We start from the raw sequence: 22,993 nt of genomic DNA on the forward strand, positions 1-22,993 counted from the left end.
CCAGGTGACTCCACAGTCACAGTGCCCTAGTCTCTAAACACCTGTCACACACGGAGCCCACCCGCACAAGCCCAGGGCCTATCAGACGATCACGCACCACAAATGACGGCTACGTTCTGGGATGAGGGAAGGCAAGGCCATTCCATTTTCCAACATGATTATCTGGAATTCATTCTTCCCTTAGAAAGTATGAGCCCCCCTTACTCTGTATCCCAGGATGGCCTTGAATTCCTGACCTCCTGCCTCCACTTCTATGCTGTGATGACAGGCATGTTCCTCCACACTTTGATTTTATCCCCCCACCTATTTCTCCCTGTTTTATGTTTATTATTTTAAGTATATTATATATTATTATGGTGTATATGATGTCTCCGTGTGTGTGCACATGCATGTGTGTGCATGCATGCACAAGTGCAGCAGCATGTGTGGAGATCAGAGAACAACTTGAAAGTCAGCTCTTTCCTTCCACAATGTGCATTCCAGGGATCGAATTCAGGCCCTCAGGCTAGGCAGCAGGTGCCTTCCAACTGAACCACCTTGCTGGCCCCATGTCTTGGCTTCTATTACATTTTTTAAATTTATTTATTGTGTATATATGTTCATGTGTGGGCATGCACCACAGTGAGCATGTATTCAGAGGACAACTTTCAGGAGTCAGTTCTCTCCTTCCAGCACGTGGATCCCAGAGATTAAACTCAGCTTGCCAGCACCTCCCTCCACTGAGCCATCCTGCTGGCCCTGCATCGGGGCTTCTCTAACAGTCTGTGATCTCGACTGTCAGTCAGTCTGTTCACAGAACACAAGAATGAGTGGCCCTGTCTGTCGTCACCTCTGTCTCAGCATCACTCCCAAGGTGATTCTCTGACCTGTGAACTCACCCTGAGCATGACACCTTTGGAACGAAGCACTCCCAGATCCCCAGGGTCCAGTCTCTGCTAGCCGGTACTAGCAAACACCCCATTGTGGCTTCAGGATGAAGTATCTCCCACAGGATCACACATTTGAACCCTTGGTCCCCAGGTAGTAGTGCCGTTTGGGAAGGTTGTGGAAGGGCAGCCTCCATGGAGGAAGTGGGTAACTGGGAACAGGCCTTGAGATTTTTCGTGTATACATGTGTGCATATGCGTACATGTGTGTATATGTATATTGTAGAGGTCAGAGGTCAATCTCAGGTGTTCCTCAGGAGCCATCTACCTTGGTTTTAGGGGACAGTGTCTCTCATGAAACAGGCTGGGCTGGCTGGCTTGTTTACCCAGCATGGGGACATGCAAGCTACCACACCTGACATTTTACATGGGTTGTGGGGACAGAACTCAGGTCCGCATGCATGTGTATGAAGCTCTGGACTGAATGAGCTATCTCCCCAACCCAGCCTTTGAGTCCTGTATATTATTAATGGACCAGCCTTAATAATATACTTCCCAGGGTGCCCAGGAGAGACACTACCAACGGCATGGGAATACTTTTCGGGAAAAGAATCTAAGTACACCAAGCTTTTTGTCCATCTATTTTATTCCTCTGGGATAAATCCTATCTACATAGCTTCAGTTCCATCCTGACATTCAGTTCCTCTATGTCCCTTCTTTTACCAACCCCTCACGGTTCTAGTAACAACCAAGTCCTTATGCCTTCAGCCTCATTATCTCCGGTTCCTTTGTCCTTAGCTCCTTCCTAGCTGCTTACTCCTGACTCTCAGAAAACTCTACAAGAGATCTGCCTTACCATCTACAGAATCTCTGTCTTCCTCTCTTCTCTCTCACTAAGCGGTTCTGTCTACCATCTATAGAAGAAAAAAAAAAAAAAAAAGCCTTGTTCTTCTTGTCCTGGCCACACGGTTCTGTCTCCTCTGTTCCTGCCTCACTCTTCATCCCACCTGGATATGCAAAAACCTCTTTTTTTTTTTTTTTCAGTCAATTACTCTGGAATGTCACTAGACTTGAAGGCAAGGGACGGTATGAGCTTCATTTGCACAAGAAACAAAGCTATGCATCTGTGGCCTGCTTGTCTCCTAGGCCTTGTAGGGGTGTTAGTTATCTAGTGTCTGAGAAGCTTAGCTGTTTGACAATATGGTCTGGGAGTATTTGGGCACACAAGAATTTCATAGCAGAAGACAGCTGAAATATTAAGGCTGTATAACACTAAATAAGGCTTCCCATTAGACGGACGCTTGGCCGGCCAAAGCATAGCTTTAATACACAGCTGAATCTCTATAATATATTCTTGCAGCCCGAAAGATTCGAGATTTTATAATCAATGTCTGCTCCCTTACTTCAGGGATTCAATGTGACCAGCCACCTCACTCTCCTAAAGTCATGCCTGTCCTACCATACTGAGCTCTAGACCCTCAAACTTGGAGCCAAAACAAGCCTTTGGGATGGCTAGTGGTAACTGCCAACCACACAATCTAGAATCTTCCGGGAGAAAAGCCTCTGGACGTGTCTCTGTGGGGTTATTTTGATTGTATTAATTGCGGTGAGAAGACCTCCCTCCCTCCACTGTGTGGGGCCATTTCCAGGGATTCTGGAGTGTGAGCATGGCGTGAGATGAGCAGCAACATGTACTCACACATGACTCTGCCTCTTGGCTTTGGACACAATGTGACCAGCTGCCTCCAGCCCCTGTTGCCATGACTTCCCTTTTATGATCGACTGTATAAAGGAACAGTGCATCAAAAGAAACCCTTTCTCCATTAAGTTGCTTTTGTTAGCACACTTTATCACACAACAGGAAAAGAAAATAAGCATCAATTTCCTCAAAATTGCTTCTTTTCGAGAATGTGGTTCCAGCAAGAAGAAAAGTAACCGATATGTGTTCCAGCGCACCAGGGTGAGGAGACGGACTTGGGGCTCAGAGTCGAGATGGTTAAAGCTGCAGGCCCAGGGGGAAAGTGCTTTCTGCGTAAGCACAAGGAGCTGAGGTCAAATCCCCAGCACTCATGTAAAGGCCAGACTTGGAGGCGTGCACTCACAATCTCAGTGATGGTGAGGCAGAGACAGGAGGATCCTGGGGCTCACTAGCTGGTCAGTCTAGTCAAAAGATGAGCTCTAAGTTCAGTGAGAGACTTTGCCTCAAAAAATAAGGTGGATCTGCCCATGGTGGCACACAACTTTTATCCCAGCACTCAGAAGGCAGAAACAGGTGCATTCAAGACCAGCCTGGTCTACATAGTGAGTTCCAGACCAGCCAGGGCTACACAGCAAAACCTTGTCTCAATGATGAAAACAATAATGATGGTGGTGATGATGGTGGTGGTAGTGGTGACATGATGTGATGACATCATGACAATGATGATGTAATGATTGATATCATATGATGATTGTAGTGGTGGTGGTGATGATAATGTGATGATGTGATATGATGGTGACAACATGTTAATGATGATATGATGATGACATCATGATGATGGGATGTAATGATGATGATATGATATGATGGTGCTAGTGGTGGTGGTGGTGGTGATGATGATGATGTGATGATGTAATATAATGGTGACATGTTAATGATGATATGATGATGACATCATGATGATGGGATGTAATGATGATGATATAACATGATGATGATAAATGGTGAGATGATGGTAATATGATATGATGATGATGTGGAGACTGATAGAGGAAGATACCTGAAGCTGACCTCTGGATTCTACATGTGTGCCCCACATATCCTAGCACACACATGTAAGTTACAAGGCTATGAAGCTCAAGATCCATAGGGGTTGGAAGCTGCAGAAATTCAGAGCTATGGGCAGGCAACAAGAAAGGCATGCAGATGAGGGACCTGCAGAGGGCAGTCAGGGAACAGGCCAGGAGGAGATGCATGGCCTCCAGAGATACCTCTCCAGCTACAGCTTGGATACACCATGACTCATTCCAGACATATCTACATTTGGACACATCTGTGAACAGTCATGGGCATGTGTACAGAGCAATGTGACTCCAGGATAAGCTGTGTTTGTATTAGTGGATGTGTATGAGGATTTGTGAAACTGTGTGTAGTTCTCTAAGGCCATGAACTTTCATTTTGTTCATGAGTTTTCTATTCTCAAATAGACGCTCCCTGACATATGATGGAGCTGTAGCCTTGGGGGAGGGGTTGAGACTTGGCCTTGGGTGGCTCTGGCTGGCCTCAAACTCACTATGTAGCAGAGGCTGATCTTGAACTCCTGATCTGTCTACATGCTTCAGCCACAGGCATGTGCTACCACAGTCAGTTTATCCCATGTTGGGGATGGGACCCAGGGCCTGGTGCATGCCAAGTGAACCACATCACCAGCCCCAGCCTTTGAACTTGCTATGTAGCTGAGACTGGCCTTGAATTCTTTACCTTCTCTCCTCCACCTCCTGATGCTAAAATTACAAGGCCAAGGTGTGCCACCACACTCAGCTCTCCATGCTCATAACCAGAGTGTTAACAAACTGATCAAATGAACTTGGGGAGAAAGGGTTTATTTGGTTTATACTTCCAAGTCACAGTCCATCAGTGAGCAATGGTTTCCACACTCTCACACTGGGAAATGGCATCTGTGGATACAGTCACCTGACCTCTTGCGTTGCTAACTAGCTCATTGGCAGTGCGGTCACTACTGGAATAGCCAGAGAACACTCTCTCAAACGGCAGCTCCCTTGACCACACGCCTCAGCAGGAGCTGATTAGTAGACCTGGAGACACATCAGGAACTGCTCATGAAGAGGCTCACTGTTCAAGGCTCAACAGCAAGTGTTAGGACTAGAGTCCGGATCCCCAGAAGGTACCTAAGTACTGCGTAGGTGTGGCAGCCCACCTGTAATTCCAGCCTTGGAAGCCAGAGACAGGGGATGCTCAAAGCAGGCTGGCTAGTGAGACTAGCCTTATCAGTGAACTCTGGGTTTGATTAAGAGACCCTGTCTCAATGAATACAGTGCATACACACGCACACACAAGAAAAATGAAAATAGGGGTTTTAAAAAAGGATTGTTTATGGTCCCCAAACTGCCCAGTTATTGTGTTAACAGCGTCATCTTGGGATACGTGGTGGCTCCACACTCAGGTCTGGGCCCTGTTTGTTATAGTGATGGTTGAGTGACATCTTTGGTCCTCACATCAAGGCTGTGTCATCAGGTCTGGTTTTTGGGTTTTTTTTTTTTTTTTTTGGTTCTTCGAGACGGTTTCTCTGTGTAGTTTTGGTGCCTGTCCTGGATCTCACTCTGTAGACCAGGCTGGCCTCGAACTCACAGAGATCCACCTGGCTCTGCCTCCCAAGTGCTGGGATTAAAGGTGTGCACCACCACCGCCTGATCAGGTCTGTCTTAACTGAAGACATAATCATTTCTTTAATCTAATCCCAAGAGCCTTAATCCTGAGTTGGGTATTATTCTAAAGGTCTTATAGCTAGAAATTAAAACCAAGAAGGGATATTTACTCTCTGTTCAAGTAAGTCTTGTGTGTGTAGTATAAACAAACGCACAGGAGGACACTGTGTTAAAGTTACCTAAAGCAGGGCAGCAGGATAGATCAGTGGGTAAAGGCACTTTCTGCCAATCCTGATGCCCTCAGCTCAGTCTACCTAGTAGAAGGAGAGAGCCTGACTCCTGAAAGTCATCCTCTGTCCTCTACATGTATGAGTGCAAATGCACACACACACACACACACACACACACACACACACACACACACACACGCGCACATGTGCACACACACACATATAAACACACACACACCAACACATGCATATACACCACACACAAGAAAAAGGAAAACCAACTCTCTTGACCCACAGTGAGGGCAGGGCAGAGCATGTGGTGTGGGATTTATCCAGTGTGCTTAGTCAGCACCCCTTGCTAGATCTTCTGGAAGCTGTAGATGGTGCCATATCTCTGCCTGCCATGTTATGCCCTTGATGGGAGATACTTTACCTGCAACCACAGAAATTTGCAGCAAATTGGTGATAAACCTCAGTGGAGAGAGGATTGGCCTTGCACGCCAGAAGCCCTGGGCTCTACCTGCCGTACCACCTAAATGGGAAGGTGGGGCACAGAGCCTACCATCCAGCCATTCCAGGGGCAGACACTGAACTCAAGCTCCTCCTTGGTTGCAGGTGCAGACCCCCAGGGTTACATGTGACCCTGTCTCAGAACAACACGGGGAATCCACAGAGCACGGTCCACATCCTCAGGTGGGCTCCCCACGCCCAGCTGCATCTCAGCACACTGACATGCATGCCTATGCTATGCACAGACAGTCCCCAAATGAGTGACACACTTGTCCTAGAGCCTCGTACATCCCACATGACATCACATTTCACTTCTGTGTACTCTGCAGGTGGGCGGGCCAGGCATCCTCCCATGGCCACTTTGCCTTTCTGTTTTGTGTTTCTGTTTTTATTTTTTAGACAGGGTCTCACTGTGTAGACCTGGCTAGCCTGGAACTCTCCGAGATCTCTCCTGCCTCTGCCTCCTGGGTGCAGGATTAAAGGCCTGTGGCTCCATGTCTTTCTGGATGGATTGATGAGGTAGCCAGGAGCAGGCTGCGATAGATCAGACATTCAGGCGGTCAGAGCTGCAGTCTCTGCCAAGCACTCACTGGCTGGTTCCTCCCAGGAGGCTGCGAGGGACTGCGGGGTTGGGGAGAGGGCAGGCCAAGTGGCTCGCTTAATTAATTAGTCCTAATTGAGATATCTCTGCAAATATCCCTCTATTGAAGGTCATGGTTCATCGGTTTCCTGGGAAATCGTACTGTCTGTGTCTGGAGTGCTGGAGTACGGCAAAAATAAGAGATAGGCCTCCTTGTACCTTGGCCCTCCTTCTGCTAAGGACAGTGGTGTTCAGGGACCGGTGGGGTCAGGCTCAGGGATAAGCAGAAATCCAGGTAGAGAGAGATGGAGAGAGGGTGGCAGTAGGAAGGTGGGGACCAGTAGGGACAGAGGCGACAGACTCCTCTTTGAATCACAGGGAGAGACACGGGCAGGGAAACTGCACAAGAGGGAGGCCCAGAAGTGGGGACAGATGGACTGGCGGGCTGGGCAGACAAATGTCCCTCTGCCTTTTCCTGCCTTGCTCGCCTGGCCTCCTCATCTCCTGGGCACACGCCACCCCACCTGCTACCCGCCCTCCCGCAGCGGCAGCAGTGACAATCAAGCCTGATTCCTCTTTGGCCCAGTCACCCTCCCCTCCCCTCTCCCTCCTCCCACCGCTCCCTGCAATCATCTCGCTTGTTCAAAATGAGCCTCAGCGGCTGGAGCCAGACAGCTGTTCCATCCTGGAGCTGGTGCTGGGTGGCAGCGGGGACGGTGGGAGTCAAGGGTGAGGGGCACAGGGTGGAGGGAAAATTGGGGGCTCAGCTTCCACCAGGCTGAGCTACCACTGCCACGGTCCTCGTGGGTCCAGACACCCTGAACTCTCTCTAGCCTTCCTTGGCTCAGGTCCGCCTTCTGCTGCACACATGTAATCTTTCCCAGCATCCCGGTTGCTGCTTAGGAGGCCTAGAGGGTGTGAGTTCTAAGCCAATCTCCACATCCTTCACTGTTATCAAGGTCCTGTGGTCCCAGGGAGACACAGTCACAGACAGACAGACAGCCACTAAAGAGCTATAGAAGGACTAAGAAGGTAGAGACACATGGATCCCTGGGGCTCACTGGCCGGCCAGGCTAGTCAAATCAGCAAGTTCAGGGTAAAAGATGGGAGACCCTGTCTTAAAAAACAAGGCCGAGCCATCGAGATGGCTCAGTGGATAGCGGCACTTGCCACCAAGCCTAAAACCTGAGCTTGATCTCTGGTCCCTCACGGTAGAAAGAGAGAAGCGTCTCCTACAAGTTATCCTCTCACTTTCACATGTGCATTGTAGCGTGAGCCACCCCACTCCCCTAATAAATACATAAATGTCACTTTTCAAAAAAGCAAACATGACTGTTGTTCTGAGGAATAATAGTGGAGGCTGACCTCGGGTCTAACACACACACACACACACACACACACACACACACACACACACACACACACACGAAAGACAAATAATACCCAGAGATAGGAATGCGAGACAGAAGCCAAAGAGACATGAAGATAGGGCAGAGACGCCAACAGGACACAGCAGATTTGGAGACACGGTGGGGGGGAAGATGGCAGACACAAATAGACGATGCAAACGCACCCAGAGAGACAGTCGCTCCTGGCCCGTCAACAAACGTTCACAGAGTACGTCCAATGGGTAATGGTGCACAGCGAGGACAAGGAGAAAGACAGCCAAGGAACCAGGCCTAGCGGCAAGTGCAGATACTATTGGGGAAGCCGAGGCAGGAGAATTGCTCAAGCTCAAGAGTCCAGGGCCAGAATAAGCAACACACAGACCCCAGGGGATGAAGGGAGGGAAAGAGGAAAAGAAGGAGAGATCCAAGGAAAGAGCAATAGTTGTGTAGAAAGTTAAAAAACGGACAAGCGAGACGGTTGGGTGAGGAAGGGTGTTTGCTGTCAAACCTGAGGGCTTCAATCTTCAGGATCCACAGTGGGGGAGAGGGGTGGGGCCGTGGGGGGAAACAAACAACCAAACCAAAAACAAACCGGAAGTGGAGGTGAGCAGCCCTGCGGCAAGGTGGGAGGCGGACCGGGAATCCCGGGAGTTCTTGGGCCAGTTGGCCTGGAGTACGGAGCGCAGGAAACACAAAGCAGACTTTGCCTTATAATGAGGTGGAGAGCGGTGCAGAGTTGGTGCAGTATGGAGAGCACTTGTCACTCTTTCTGGGTTTGTCTGTCTGTCTGTCTGTCTGTCTGTCTGTCTGTCTGAGACAGGGTCTCACTGTCCGTCTCACTGTAGCCCTGGCTGGCCTGGAACTCACAGAAGGCCTGCCTCCATCCCCTGGGGCTGGGATTCGATGGTGCGCCCCCACGCCTGGCTTCACTTGTCTCTTCCGCAGAGGACTAGGGTGTGGTTCCAATTACCCTACCCAGCAGCTCACAGCCATCTGTGATTCAGTTCCAGGGCACCCGACGCCCTCTTCTGGCCTCCATGGGCACTGCACATGGGTGGTGAACGAACATACATTCAGGCAAAACACCCTTACACATAAAAATAATACATGAATAAACTTCAAAAAACTTAAAACAAACAAACAAAAACTTATTCTTTAAAAGGAGGTGATGGGCAGAGAGAATGGCCTCCTGAAATGTCCTGAGACCACATGTGCACCATCACGGAACATGTGTGCACTCCCCATTTCCCACCTCATACCACTTTGCTTCTTTTTCTATTTTATTTCAGGGATGTCTGGGTCCCAGAGCCTCTGCTTGCAATTGTCTTGGTGCACACCAGGAAGCAGGTGGCCCCTCACTTCTAAGCCTTCCTTCTTGGTACCCCTTCACTCAGATAACTTCTTCCAGATTCCAAGTCTCAGTCCATGGGCTGCAGATATGGTCCAGGGTGCTTGCTGTTCAAGCATGAGGACGAGTTCAAATCCCAGAACACACATAAGCCTGGACATGGTCATGTCTGGTTTTTTTGGTTTTTTTTGGGGTTTTTTGTGTGTGTGTGTGTGTGTGTGTGTGTGTGTGTGTGTGTGTGTGTGTGTGCGTGTGTGTGCGTGTGTGTGTGTGCGCGCGCGCGCGCGTGCTTGTTTGTTTTTTGAGTCAGGGTTTCTCTGTGTAGCCCTGGCTGTCCCAGAACTCACTCTGTAGACCAGGCCGACTTCGAACTCACAGAGATCTGCCTGCCTCTGGGATTAAATGTGTGCGCCACCACCAGCCAGCGGCAGTGTCCGTTTGTAATCCAAGTGCTCCTGTGGTGCAATTGGAGGTAAAGATAGAAGAATCCCCAGAAGCCTGTTCTAGAATATTCAGTGGAGAACAATAAGGAGACCCTCCCTCAAATAAAATGGAAGGCAAGGACCAACACTTGAGGTTGTCCTTTCACCTCACATGTATGCTGTGTTGTGGCCTGAGTGGACCTGCATGCGTGAACACGTGTGCATACGCACACACACACACACACACACACACACACACACACACACACACACACAGACTCATCTGGGGGCTAAGGCTGGAACTCCATGGTGTAGCATTTGCCCAGCATGGAATCCAGCAAGACAAGAAGAAAAACTTAATTTAGGCATTGCCACCTCCAGAAAGCCCTGTCACACCAGGGCTGGTTTCACTGCCTCTCCTCTGCCACCACAACATTCCAGAAATAGTTCTGTCACCACACATGCCTTGTCATGTCATGAAGACTGAAGATCTAATTGATAGTAGGAAGCCTAGAGAATGTGCAAGCCTGCCCTCCCCTTTCCTTCCCTCCTTCCTTCCTCTCTTGAGACAGGGTCTTGCTGTGTAGCCAGGCTGGGTTTAAACTCATTATACTCCATTCTCAGCTCCTCAAGGGCTAGAATTACAGAGGTGCATCATCATATGTTCATCATATGTGACATTATTATTTTTTTTTAACAGTATTGGGAATGGAACCCAGGGCCTCCAGAATCCTGTTCCTTTGCTCTGCTGTTGAGCCACCCCCACAGCCCTTCCCTGGGGGGAAGGCTCTACCACTGAGCTACACCCCAGCCCCTCACTGGGTGTGGTGGTTTGAATAACAAGGCCCCCAATAGACTTACATGTTTGACTAATTGGTCCCCAGTTGCTGGAACTGTTTGGGAAGGATTAGGAGGCGTGATTCTCTCTTCCTGTAACTTGTGGCTCAGATGTCAGCTCTCAGTTATTGCTCCAGTACCATGTCTGCCTGCCTGCCACCATGCCTCTCATGATGATCATGGACTAACTCTCTGAAACTGTAAGCAAGCCCCCAATTAAATGTTTTCTTTTATAAGTTGCTTTGGTTATGGTGTCTCTTCACAGCAATAAAAAAGTGACTCAGACACAGGGGATTCTAGTCAGGGGCTCTACCACTGAGCCACGCCCCCAGCTCCTCACTGAGGGGATCTGAGGCAGGGCTCTACCACTGAGCCACGCTCCTTGTTCTTGCTCATCTTCTCTCTGGAATTCACAGCCCTTTCTGCAAAGCAGCTGGCCCGCTCATACTCTCTCACATCTCAGGTATCTGAGCAGAATCAAGCAGCCCAGAACCAACCTATGCTACAAGCAGATCAGCGCCACCATCTCGCTGTCTCTCCAACCTCTCTGGCATTTACGATGGCCCAGCTCCCATCATCCCACACTTAGACAGTCCAATCTCATTTGTCCTACTCTCATGATCCCCAGCCTTGTGTCCCCAGGAGCCTCAGGAGGACCCCACCAACCCTGAGTAAAGTCTCATTCCTCCCCTGCTCAGAACCCTCCACAGCCTCCCACTTAGTCACCCATCTGATCTCCTATCAAGTGTTTACTGAACACTTACTATGTGCTGCTAGGCTAGTGCCAGGGCTGCATAGTCAACAAAAAATTCATTTAAATGCCAGGAGGGTTCAGCAGCTACAGGTACTTGCCACCAACCAACTTTCAAGTTATCATCCAACTCTATAGGCAAATTGTGGCACACACATACACTCATACACAATAAATACAATGTTTAAGAGATGGGATGTAAAGCTGGGCGGTGGTGACGCACACCTTTAATCCCAGCACTCGAGAGGCAGAGCCAGGTGGATCTCTGTGAGTTCGAGGCCAGCCTGGTCTACAGAGTGAGTTCCAGGACAGCCAGGGCTGTTACACAGAGAAACCCTGTCTCGAAAAAAAAAAAAAAAAAAGAGGGGGGAGCAGGGGATGTAGCCCCTGTCACACTCCCACACTCACTTCCTCTTCTCCCTGCCACTCACTTTGCTCAAGTCACACTGGCCTGCTCAGTGTCTTTCCAACATTTCAAGCATATTCCTGCCTCAGGACCTTGATTCTTTCTACCCTTAAAGCTTTTCCTCTCAATATCCTGCCTCAATCCCTTCAGATTTGTACACAAATGTCATCTAATCCGAGAGGCTTCTCAAACCAAAAATAATGTGTGTGTGTGTGTGTGTGTGTGTGTGTGTGTGTGTGTGTGTGTGTGTGTGTTATAGTGCTCGTGTGGAGGTCAAAGGACAGCTTTCGGGAATAGGTTTCCTACTTCAACCATGAGGTCCTGGGGGTTGAACTCAGGTCATCAGGCTTGGTGGCAAACCATTATCCATTGAGCCGTCTCATAAGGCACGTTCTATGTTTCTTTATATAACACCTCCAGCCACCTACCACAGGGTTATCAATATCTCTTTAGGATGTCAGTCTTGCACACACAGTGTTGTGTGTGAATGTGTGTATGTGTTGCGGTACTGGGGATGGAACCACGGGTTTTTGTGCATGCTAAGCAAGTGCTCTACCATTGAGCCACATCCTCGGCCCAAAAATCCAGGACTAAGTGCAGAATTTCTCCCTCCCGTCCTCCATCCTCCTTCCTGAGCCAGAAATGCTCAAAACTCTAGGATCAGGCTTTCTTGCAGTTACACTCCTCTCTCCTTGCCTCCCTCCTCATCTCCTCCCTTCTTTCCTTCCCTCCTTCCTTGCTTCTTTTCGCACAGGGTCTCACGTAGCTCAGGTTAGTCAAACTTGCTGTACAGCTGAGGATGATCTTGAACTCCTGATCCTCCTGCCTCTACCTCTGGGTACGGGGATTCCAGTCATGTGCCATCATGCCCAGTTTAATCAGTGTGGGAGATGAAACCTGAGGCTTTGTGCAGATGAGGGAAACACTCTACCAACTGAGTCCCAGGCCCAACTGCAGCCCTTATTCCTAAAAACTCTCATTTGGGTTGAGAAGAGGGCTTGGCAGAATGAGCAGCAGCAAGCCTGGATACCCCTTTCCTTCTCCCCGTCATTAGCCCCGGGACTCCCTTGAACCAGGGGACTGTGAGCAATAGCAATCTATGCCATATCAGGGCAAAGCTTTAGGGGCTGTTGGGGGTCTTGCTGTGTTCCTTCCTCTGAACCCTGCTTCCATGGTGGTGTGACTGGAGAGCCTCCATTGTGGGTTCCAGGAGACCACCTGGGACACAGCCCTCCCATCACGGCCAGCATAAGATGGAGACATCTCAGAAGCAAGAAATAAACCTGGTCTGAGCTCGATGGCTACGTGCCTCGGATGTTGGTTACCATGGCACTGCAGGACCTCTCTAGACTGATTTTGGGGACTTCCTCCTCCTGTGAAACTGTCAAGAAAAACCATAGATGACGGATATCTTCAGTACTCAAAGAACCTTCTGCTGGCCCCTGCTTAGACCCTCCCTTTTCCTCATCAAAGGGTCCTCATCAAATGAAACCCTTTCATTGATATCCCCTTCTGTCCTTCAGCTCAAAAGTGAAATGATTCGGTGAATAACACTTGCCAGGCAAGCCTGACAACCCGAGTTCAATCCTGAGGATCCACACAGTGGAAGGATAGAACTAACTCCTGCAAGTTGTCTTGTGACCTCCACACACACATCATTAACATAGACAACAAATAAATTAAAATGTAATAAGACAACGAAAACAAAACACAACAAGGTGGGTTGCACCTGAGGAATAACATCTGAGGATGACTGCTGGCTTTTACACACACACACATACACACACACACACACACACACACACACACACACACACACACACACACGCATGTATGCACACAGGCCCATATGGGGGGGGGGGCGGCAGGCTAGAGTAGAACATACAAGATGCAGGTAGTTCAATCCAGGTCTTCCGTGATGGCAGCCATTGACAACAGAGATGTCAGCTTTTAGCCTGAGTCTGAATTTATGGTCCCTAGGTGAGGAGCCATTCGGCTTGAGGCTCCCATCTCCCGGGGATGGTTCATGGCTGGAAGCCAGCCAAAGGAAGGAGGGGAGGCAGCTTCCCTCCACTCCCTCACAGAGATGGTTTGTGAACACAAGGCTACACTGCTTCTGTGCATCATGGTGGGGTAGGGGGCAGACTCAGGGACAAGCCCACCCACATCAGGGTTCACCGTCATACCACTGAGGCTCTTTATCACGCCAGGCACAGCACCCAAACTTCTGAGTCATCGCTTAGGAATTCCCACTGTGTGTGAGTTTACCCTCTTAGCCTCCCCCACAACCCATTATTGAGCGCCTACTAGGAGTCTTCAATCTGCTTTCGCCAACCCTCGGGGTCAGTGGATGGAAAGATGACAAGACAGATAAACAGAAGAAACAAAGAATGGATAAATGGGTGATGGATGGATGGATGGAGAGATGGAGGGAGGGAAAGACAGAAGGTTAATGGAGGAGAAGGCAATGGTTATAAAGAAGGATGGATGGAGGAATGGGGATCAGACCTCCATTGTCCACACAGTTCTGTGGGGTAAGAACGATCATTCCTGGGCTGGCGAGAGAGCTCAGTGGGTAAAGGCGCTTGCTGTCAAGCCCAACAATCTGAGTTTTCTCTCCAGAATCCACATGGTGGAAGAAGAGAACTAATTTTGTCCCCTGACCTCCACATGTGCCCTATAGTGCACAGATACCCATCCCACAAGCATACGCAAACTAAATATATATAATTTAAAAAGAATTATTATTCATATTTTATAGATAAAATTGACTTTAAAACTTGAAAATATATCTAATTTTGGTGTGGTTGTATGTGTGTGTGTGTGTGTGTGTGTGTGTGTGTGTGTGTGTGTGTGTGTGTATGTGTAACCATGTGTGTGCGAGAGCACGCATGCCACGGTGCACATGTGGAGGTCAGAGGACAAACTCAAGTGTCTGTCCTTACACTTCAACTGGTTTGAAACAGGGTCTCTTGTTCACCATTGTCCATGCCAGACAAGCTGGCCCCTGAGCCTCCAGGGAGTTCCCAGTCTCCATCTCTCCACAGGAGTGCTGGTTTTACACACATGCACTGCTGCATCCAACTTGACTGGATTCTAGAGATCCAGACTCAGGTCCTCACATTTGCAAAGCAAATGCTCTACCCACTCATCCACCTCTTCAGTCCCAGAAACATGAAGAAAACCCTCATTCTAGACTCTGTAGGCTTGCATGTAATAGATGCCCACTTGAAGGTAGAATCCAAGAATATTTCAGATGTGATTACAGATTCTACTGCATGGCAAATATTGTGAACCTGCTCCATCAGGCCTTAGGCTGCAGCAAGGAGCAAATCAGTGCTTCCTTGTAGGTGCTGGTGGCTGTCTTTGTGGTGTTGGGACTGAACACAAGGCTGAGCACCAGGCAAGCACTCTAGCACTGAACTTCAACTCCAGCCCTTCACGGGTCTTACCGTCTAATAGAGACTCTGAAGTCTCCTTACCTAATAAGGAAATTGGTGTTTAGAAAGATCCAGTGATTTCCCCCAAAGTCACATGGTTTGTTAAGTTGCAGGGCCAGAATTAAAATTCACACATATCCAATTCAAAATCCTGCCACTGACAGAGCATCTGTTCTGAAAGACCCAGGGCAGGAAGGTTTGTTTCAGTGTATACATACTTGGCACAGAAGAGGCAATTGGTAGTTTTGTTAAATTAAATGTCTAGGGGGATGGATGGATAGAGATATGGATGTTGGAAGTATAGATTTGTGGATAGTAGGCTGACAGATGGTTGGATGGTGGATAATGGATGGAAAGAGGGACTGGTGAATGCATGGAGATATATATATGTGTGTGTGTATGTATATATATATGCACATATGTATGTATATGTGTATGTGTATATATGGAAGGAAGGATGAATCCATGCCAGGATACTGGATGGGTGGATAGAGAGGCAGGTTCAATGATGAAGGGATGGATGGAAAGATGAGTAAATGGACCCATGGATGAAAGCAAGGAAGGTTGGGTAGAAAGAAGGATAGATGGTTGTCTGGGTGGATGGAAGGAAAGATGGCAGGATGGCTAGCTGGATGAATGAATAGAAGGAAAGATGGATGGAAGGGCGTATGAATGGGTGAACAGAAAGACAGATGGAAGGATAGGAGGGTAGATGAGTGGCTAGAATGATGGATGGATGGATGGATGGATGGGGATCTGAAGAGATCTCTGTTGCCCACAGTTCTGTGAGACAGGACTGACTTATCACTGACTTTCTCAGTGGCAATAGCTTGGGATGCTGCTGGCTTTGGCCAGAGTTGGAGAACAAGTTGGAGTAATCTAGATTCTACATAGATCTAAAAAAACTTTTTTTTCCTCTTCTTTCATTTTTATATGTGTATGGATGTTTGTCTACATGTATGTCTGTGCACCACACGTCTAGTGACTTCAGGGTCCAGAAGCAGCCATCGGTGGCCTTGGAATTGGAATTTCAAACAGTTGTGAGCCACCATTATGGGGGTTGGGAACTGAACTCAGGTCCTCTGCAAGAGCAGCCAGTGCTCTTAATGCTAAGTTAACCCTCCAGTCCTCCATCTCCTCCCTTTTTGAGAAAGAGACACACTATGGCCTGACTGACCCGAAACTTGTAGCTACTCTCCTGCCTCACGCTCCCAATTGCTGAGATTACAGTAGTTAGGAGTCTCCCAGCTCCAAGACCCTTGTTGAGCACTCTCACGTCATGGTCACCTCCCAGGCATCACCCTAACCCCTTCAGCAGCTCCCCCTGCAGAGCACTTTGGGAAGCCATGGAAAGACTGCAGAACAGGCTGAGAAAGGGCTGAGTGAGCATGAGAGAACAGGGGGGCTTCAGCAGATAGGCTGGGGGGAATTCCACACCAAGGTGCTGTTAGCTCCAAGGGGCAGGTCTGTCTGGGTTCACAAACACACTTATAGAAACACAATACACAAAAAGCAACACACATGCATACCAGCCAAGCATCCACAAACATATGTATATATAAATATAAGCATACAAAAATATAATGTATGAACACACAAAATCACAACTCAAGGCTGGGTTAATTCACTTGCTACCAAGTCTGGTGACCTAAGTTTGATCCCGAGGACCCAGACGGTGGAAGGAGAGAAATGACTCCTGCAAGTTGTCCTCTGACCTCCACATGTGCGCTATGGCATGCTTGCATGTATCTACACATTAAATGTACTAAACATAAACAAAAATCATAACTCAAGACATTCTTACACACCATGCACATGTCACACACACAGACACTCTCACACAGACTCCCACTCGGATGGAAAGGTGAATTTGGTTTATGATTTCAATGACACCATCACTGTCCCCCTTCAGATGACAACAGTCAGAAAGCTGTGTCACACCTGTGCATACACACTCATGTCAGATAACACACCCACACCCATAGTCAGGGACATACAACCGCAGACACACTGTCAGATACATGTCCACCCAAAAGCAATCACACAGGGACACACCCACCCTTGGGAGAACACATCTGCACCCTTATGTCAGAGACACACTGAAGTTTCTCTTCACTGCCCCCTCCAAACCCCCAAACCACAGGGGCAGACAGATACACCAAGACATCCCCATATAATGACACTTGGGGCCACAGACACAGAAAAAGACATCATTTGCAAGGGATTGCAAGTCTGAAGACCTGGGCTGAAAGCTAGCTTTTGTGTCAAGTACCATACGTCCCCTGGCCTGGGATTGGCCATACCCTGGTGGCCTCACTCCCTCACATCCCACAGCTGCAGCTTTTGGGAGCAAAGTCCTTTTTTGGTGGGCAGAGGAGAGGTTGTTGTGGATGCAAAAGGGACCAGCGAGGTTGTAACAACATAAAAGGAAGAAGAGGGAGATGGATGGGTGGAATTGAGGGGAGTCCTGCAAACAGACTAAAGATCAGAGAGGCTCCCACAGGGACAGGGAGCGGGGCATGAGGGAAGTTTTCAATGGAAGAGCATCCTTCCCTGTCAACAGGACAGAGCCACCAGGATTAATAGAACTAAGCGTGCCCCTCCCCCCGCAGGAAGCTACCAGGAGGAGAAGCAGGGGGATAAAACAGAAGGGAGACTAATGAGTTCTGCCCCAGTCTGAGCCTGGCTCTTAACTCCCAGGGTGAGGAGTTAGGGAGATCAATATTCAGTCCTCCGGGAGACAGATCATAGGAAGGAAGATGCTGGTACCAGGTGCAGAAGACAGAGAGCCCGGCAAAAAAAAAAAAAAAAAAGAGGGACACTAAGTCAGAAAGACAGAAATAGAAGGAGGGGGGAGACTCAGGGAAAGGAGAGAGAGAGAGAGAGAGAGAGAGAGAGAGAGAGAGAGAGAGAGAGAGAGAGAGAGAGAGAGAGAGAGAGAGAGAGAACTACTCAGTGACACTTAGACACAATCAAGCAAAGTCCCAAAGGCTGAAGATACATGGAGACTCGGAGGTGTCCCCTACCCACTCCAACACAGCAGAACACCCTCCTGGCTCCCCCAAAACCGCCCAGCTCCGCCCCACTCTGCCGGGATCTGGTTCAATTCCGCAGCCCTGCCGCCTCCGCCTGGGGCTTGAGCCAGCTCGTACCCCGGTGGCACTCCGGGTCCCCTCAGAGAGGACGCTAGCCCAGCAAATGCAATCATCAAACCCAGAGCTATGCGGGGAACGAGGCTCCCTTGTGCCTCGGGGTCCAGCCGGGTACCCCCAAGAGATCACGTTCCCCAGAGAAGAAATCCCTGCCTCTACCCGGGATTCTGTCACTTTGGAGCTGTGGGGGTCCCTTTCCCAGGAGCTGTTGCGGGGGCTACGGGCACCACGCCCCCCCTCCGGAGCGCCCCCCAGCCCGACTGGCCACTCACGATTTTCTCCGAGGAGCCCGCGCGGGACACTGTGCTGTTGAGTCCCACCAGTGAGGGCAGCGTCTGCGACATCCAGTTAGTGACCATGGCCATGGTGCTCAGCACCGCCCCGATCTTGAGCAGCGGCACCGACATCGCGCCCCTCGCCTCATGCCCCGCGCCAGCACCCCAAAAAGCAGGTGTTCTGTCCCTTTTGCTCGGCACTCAAGCTGTCGCTTACCCACCCCACGGGGGGTGGGGATAGAGGGCCGCGGTGGCAAGATGACCAGGTCCAAGGGGGCGGTGGCCCGCGGGATGGGGATGGGGTGACACTGGGGACGCGCGGCTGCGGCTCTGCGCGCCTCGCGGGCTCAGCTTTATAAGGCGCCGGCTCGGCCACCCCCTCCCGCGCCACCGCCGGGCACTTCCAGCCGCCGTGACGTCACGGCTCCGGCCCTGGAGCCAGCCGGGCTGGGGGGAGAATGGGGGTGCACCCACCCGTCCCCCCACTCCCCCGCAGAGCTTCTGGCGGACCTTCCCCCACCTGCAGAAGTGGGGACATCCCCTTTCAGCGACACCCTCGCCCCTCCCCCGCCGCCGCGGCATCCCCAGCCCCGCCCCCCAGCCACACACATTTTCCCCCCCCACCATCTTCGCTCTAGTCCCCGCTGTACCCTGGTGGCGATCCCCAGGCTCCCCTGCATGCAACACTCCCTCCCCCAAACCCACCCCACACCTCCCTCCCAACGCTGACAGGGGTGGAAGTCGGGTGTCTCCACCCACCTGCTCGGTCGGGCGCGGAGCCGGGTCCCGAGCCCGCGACGCCGCACAGAGAGCAGTGCGGGCCGGACTTTGGTGCTCTCCCGAGCGCCGGGACTCTGTGCTCCTGGCTTCCCTGGTCCCAGATCATTCTGAAGGGGATCCCCGTGTATCCGGGACCAGGGAAGCCCAGCGTGACGGGTACAGACTCTGGAGTGCGGGTCACTTGGGCAGCAGGAGGGTTCCCCTGCTCATGCGAGGGCGGCGGTGCCACTCGGGACTGCCGCCGACCCAGACAGTTCTTTTTCGCAGGGTTTGACTCACAACTGGAACTTGGGGCGGAGGTGGGGAACTTAAGCATCGGGTCTCCTCCAGCACCCAGGAACCGGCTCTGGGCTGGTCCCCCGGTGAGGGAGGCTGGAAAGCGCAGCGGGCGGCGGGGTGGGGCGAGGAGCGCCCGCGCGGTCGCCTCGCCTCGGCTTTGCACTCACGCCCCCTCCTGGCGTCCCCGCATCACCTCCCGCCGTCGCCGCCGTCGCCCTCGGCCGGCGGCCGCCGCCGTCTGGAGGCGGCGATGACTCAGGCCTTTACCGCGCCGGCCGCTAGCGGAGCCGGAAGCGCCCAACCTCGGGGTGCCGGGGGGTCCTGAACTGTCTCGACCCCGCTGAGAAACAAGTTCTGCTCCTACGTGATCTCCAGCGAGGCCCACTCCGGTCTGTCTCAGTTTCCACATCTGTAAAGTGGTTCTGGGACCGGGTGGGTCAGGTATGTGTAAGAGGCTGGAGGAGGCCTGCCGCTCAGCTACAGACCAAAGCCCATGAGCACTGCATTAGGGAGACGGACAGGACTTGAGGAAGGGCCGTGGCTCAGTGGCAGAGGATTGCCTAACATGTCTGAAGCCCCGGGCTCCATCCCCGCCACCATCAAAAAGGGTGAGGGGAGCGACGGCTCCGTGGGTAAAAGTCCTTGCCACGAAGCCTGGCAACCTGGGTTGGATCTGTAAGATCCACGCGGTGGAAGGCGATCGACCAACTGCCCCAAGATGTCCTTCGACCTCCTCTAGAAGGCGGTGGCCGCGGAGCCACCCACCCCACCCCGTTAGCACATTAAATACGTGTAAGAAGAAATTTAAGTGGCGTAAGAAATAAAGGAAGAGGGCTGGAGAGACCGCTCAGTGGGTAAGAGCGCTAGCTGCCCTTCCAGAGGCACCGGGTTCAATTCCCAGCACCCACATGGCAGCTCACAACTGTCTGCAGCTCCAAGATCTGACATCCTCACACAGACACACAATGTAGGCAAAATATCAATGCAAATAAAAAATAAATAAAGTTTTAAAAAAGAAAGGAAGAAAATGAAGGGCCAATAGGTATCAAAAGGAGAGAGGTGGAGATGTGTGTAGAGGCCCGAGGTATATATGGAGTGCCTTCTTCAGTGCCTCTCTGCCCTGTTTTATCAATTATTTATTTAATTTAGACTTTTCATTTAGTTAGTTAGTTTTGAGACACAGTCTCACTGTGTAGCCCTGGCTGGCTTGGAACTCACAGAGTTCCCGCTGTCTCTGGGATGCAGGGACTAAAGGCATGGGCTACCACACCCGGCGTTCACCTTATTTTTTGATAAGGTCTCTCACTGAACTTGAAGCTTCCTGATTCGGCGAAGCTGGCCAGTCTAGGAGCCGCAGAGCGCCTCCTGTCTCAGCCTCCCCAGCAGCGGGGGGCAGGCATGCCCCATCGGACTTTTGATTTAGCTGTTGGGGATCTGAACTTGTTCTTGGATGGTATGTATTCTACTGACTGAGTCATGTCCCCAGCCCACGAGCACACCTTTAAACCCAGTGACTAGGAAGGTAACAGTTAAGCCACACCAGAAGGTGAAGGGTGGAGCCATTTCAGTACCAGGAGAAGATTTTCCAAGGTGGGGGAAACCTCAGTGCAAAGGACCTGGGGCCCGCAGAGCCGACTAGAGTGCGAGTGAGCCATTTAGTTAAGAAGGGCAGGAATCTAAGGTCACCTGGCTGTGGTGGGCCTCCTGGCTTAGAGAATGACACACTTTCTCACCTCCTCACCTTGGGTGCTAGGAAACAGGCTGTAAGGACTAAGAGTACTTAGAGAACACTCCTCTTCCCAATCCTCCATGCCTCCTAAGCTCCTCTAACTAAAGATATCAAATAGCCTTCCTGGGCTGGCAAGACGGCCCAGTGGATAAAGACACTAACCTGAAATCCTGGGTTTGATCAACAGGACCCATATGGTGGAAGGGGAAAGCCAACCCCTCACATTGTCACCTGACCTTCACACGCTTGCCATAGCACGTGCCCACATACACAAAATAAACGTGATTTAGTAACCTTCCAGTCTCCATACTCATTCCCTTCTGGAAACACCTTATCATTTCCTCTCGCTGTCCCTGCCACTCTGCTTTCTCCGTGTCTAGGTCTTTCCACCTTCCCCTACTCCCGGTTTCTGCGTGTTTATGTGGCCCATCGAACCTTTCTCCTGTCAGGACCTTTGCTGTCCTTGCTGACAACATTTTCCTGCGGAAATCCCGTTGGCCTGTTCATGTCCTTCACTCAAGTCTCTGCCATGGTGGGGGTAAGCAACATGCCCTGTCCTCCAGAAAATGACATTGCCTAGGACTTTGCCCAGCACAAGCCTTGGGAAGGAGCAGGTAGAGACTGGGAAGTGGGAAGGGGGGAGAAGGGGGAATATGGTTTCCTTTTCTTTCTGCCTGGAGTGGTGTGGGGCTTTTTTTCTTTTTCGAAATTTCTAATTACATTTACTTATTGTTTGTCGATGTGGTGAGCCACAGAAGTCAGGGAACAACGTGTGGGACATTGTTCTAGCGCATGTGTGGAGTCCAGGAGAGGGCATCGGCTGTTCTGTACGGCTCTCCATCTCTTCCTTTGAGGCACAGTCTCTACCTGAACCCGGGCTCAAGTTTGGCTAACTGGAAGCCAGAAAGCCCCGTGTTCTTTCTGCTTCTGTGTCCCCTCAGAGGTTCAGTCCCAGGCATGAGTGTGACTCTGTGTGACTTGTTACACAAGTAATGGGATTCAAACACCCTCATGGTTGTTCAGCAAAGCCTTTAACTGCAGAGCCATCTCAGGGACTGTGGGGGAGGGGTGTTTCTCACAGGGGATACCCTCTTCTCACATCAGATGTACATATCTGGCGTCAATATCAGGAATCTTCCATCATTTTGTTTATTGAGTCAGGGTCTGTCAGTCAAACTAAGAACTTGCCAGTCGACTAATCTAGGCACGCAGCCAGCTCCTTGTCTCTGCCTCCCAGATGTCTGGGTCACCTGCCCAGCATTAAAGTGGACCCTGGGCTTCTCAACTCAGGTCTTTATGCTCACGTGGCAAGCCATTTCCCCAGCCCTGAATGTCATTTTTGTTTTATTTATTTTTAATTTTATTTATTATTATAATTTATTTTTGGTTGTGTTTCCTTGTTTTCTGTGCTGGGGATGGAACTCAGGGCCTCATACATGCTAAGCACACATTCTGTCTTGGATTCATACCCCTAGCTCCAATATGGCTGAATATTACCTGAAGAAATTTCCCTGGCCACCTCCTCTGAAGTCAGAGCCCATCTGCCTTTACCTTGTTGAAGTACTTCTTTATAAGATATTTTTCTTCAGTGCTGGGGATCAAGTCCAATATCTCATGCATGCTAGGCAAACACCC

General features: G+C 50.4%; 1 protein-coding gene across 3 annotated transcripts in view; it reads right to left on the minus strand.

Annotated features, from left to right (window-relative positions):
* The window catches only part of Olfm2 (olfactomedin 2), an 80,871-nt gene that overhangs the window by 41,212 nt on the left and 16,666 nt on the right, over positions 1-22,993 (minus strand). Inside the window, exon 1 of one of the 3 annotated variants that reach the window (XM_052753531.1) lies at positions 18,568-19,012. The exons of the other annotated variants lie outside the window; for them this stretch is intronic. Coding sequence (XP_052609491.1) covers positions 18,568-18,702 — 135 coding nt within the window. The 5' untranslated portion in view covers positions 18,703-19,012. Of the gene's footprint in view, positions 1-18,567; positions 19,013-22,993 lie in introns of those variants that run through there. 3 annotated transcript variants of the gene reach the window in all.

The sequence above is a fragment of the Peromyscus californicus genome, unplaced genomic scaffold (assembly GCF_007827085.1).
Source record: "Peromyscus californicus insignis strain IS unplaced genomic scaffold, ASM782708v3 Scaffold_11__1_contigs__length_118956290, whole genome shotgun sequence".
NCBI classification, from domain to species: Eukaryota; Metazoa; Chordata; class Mammalia; order Rodentia; family Cricetidae; genus Peromyscus; species Peromyscus californicus.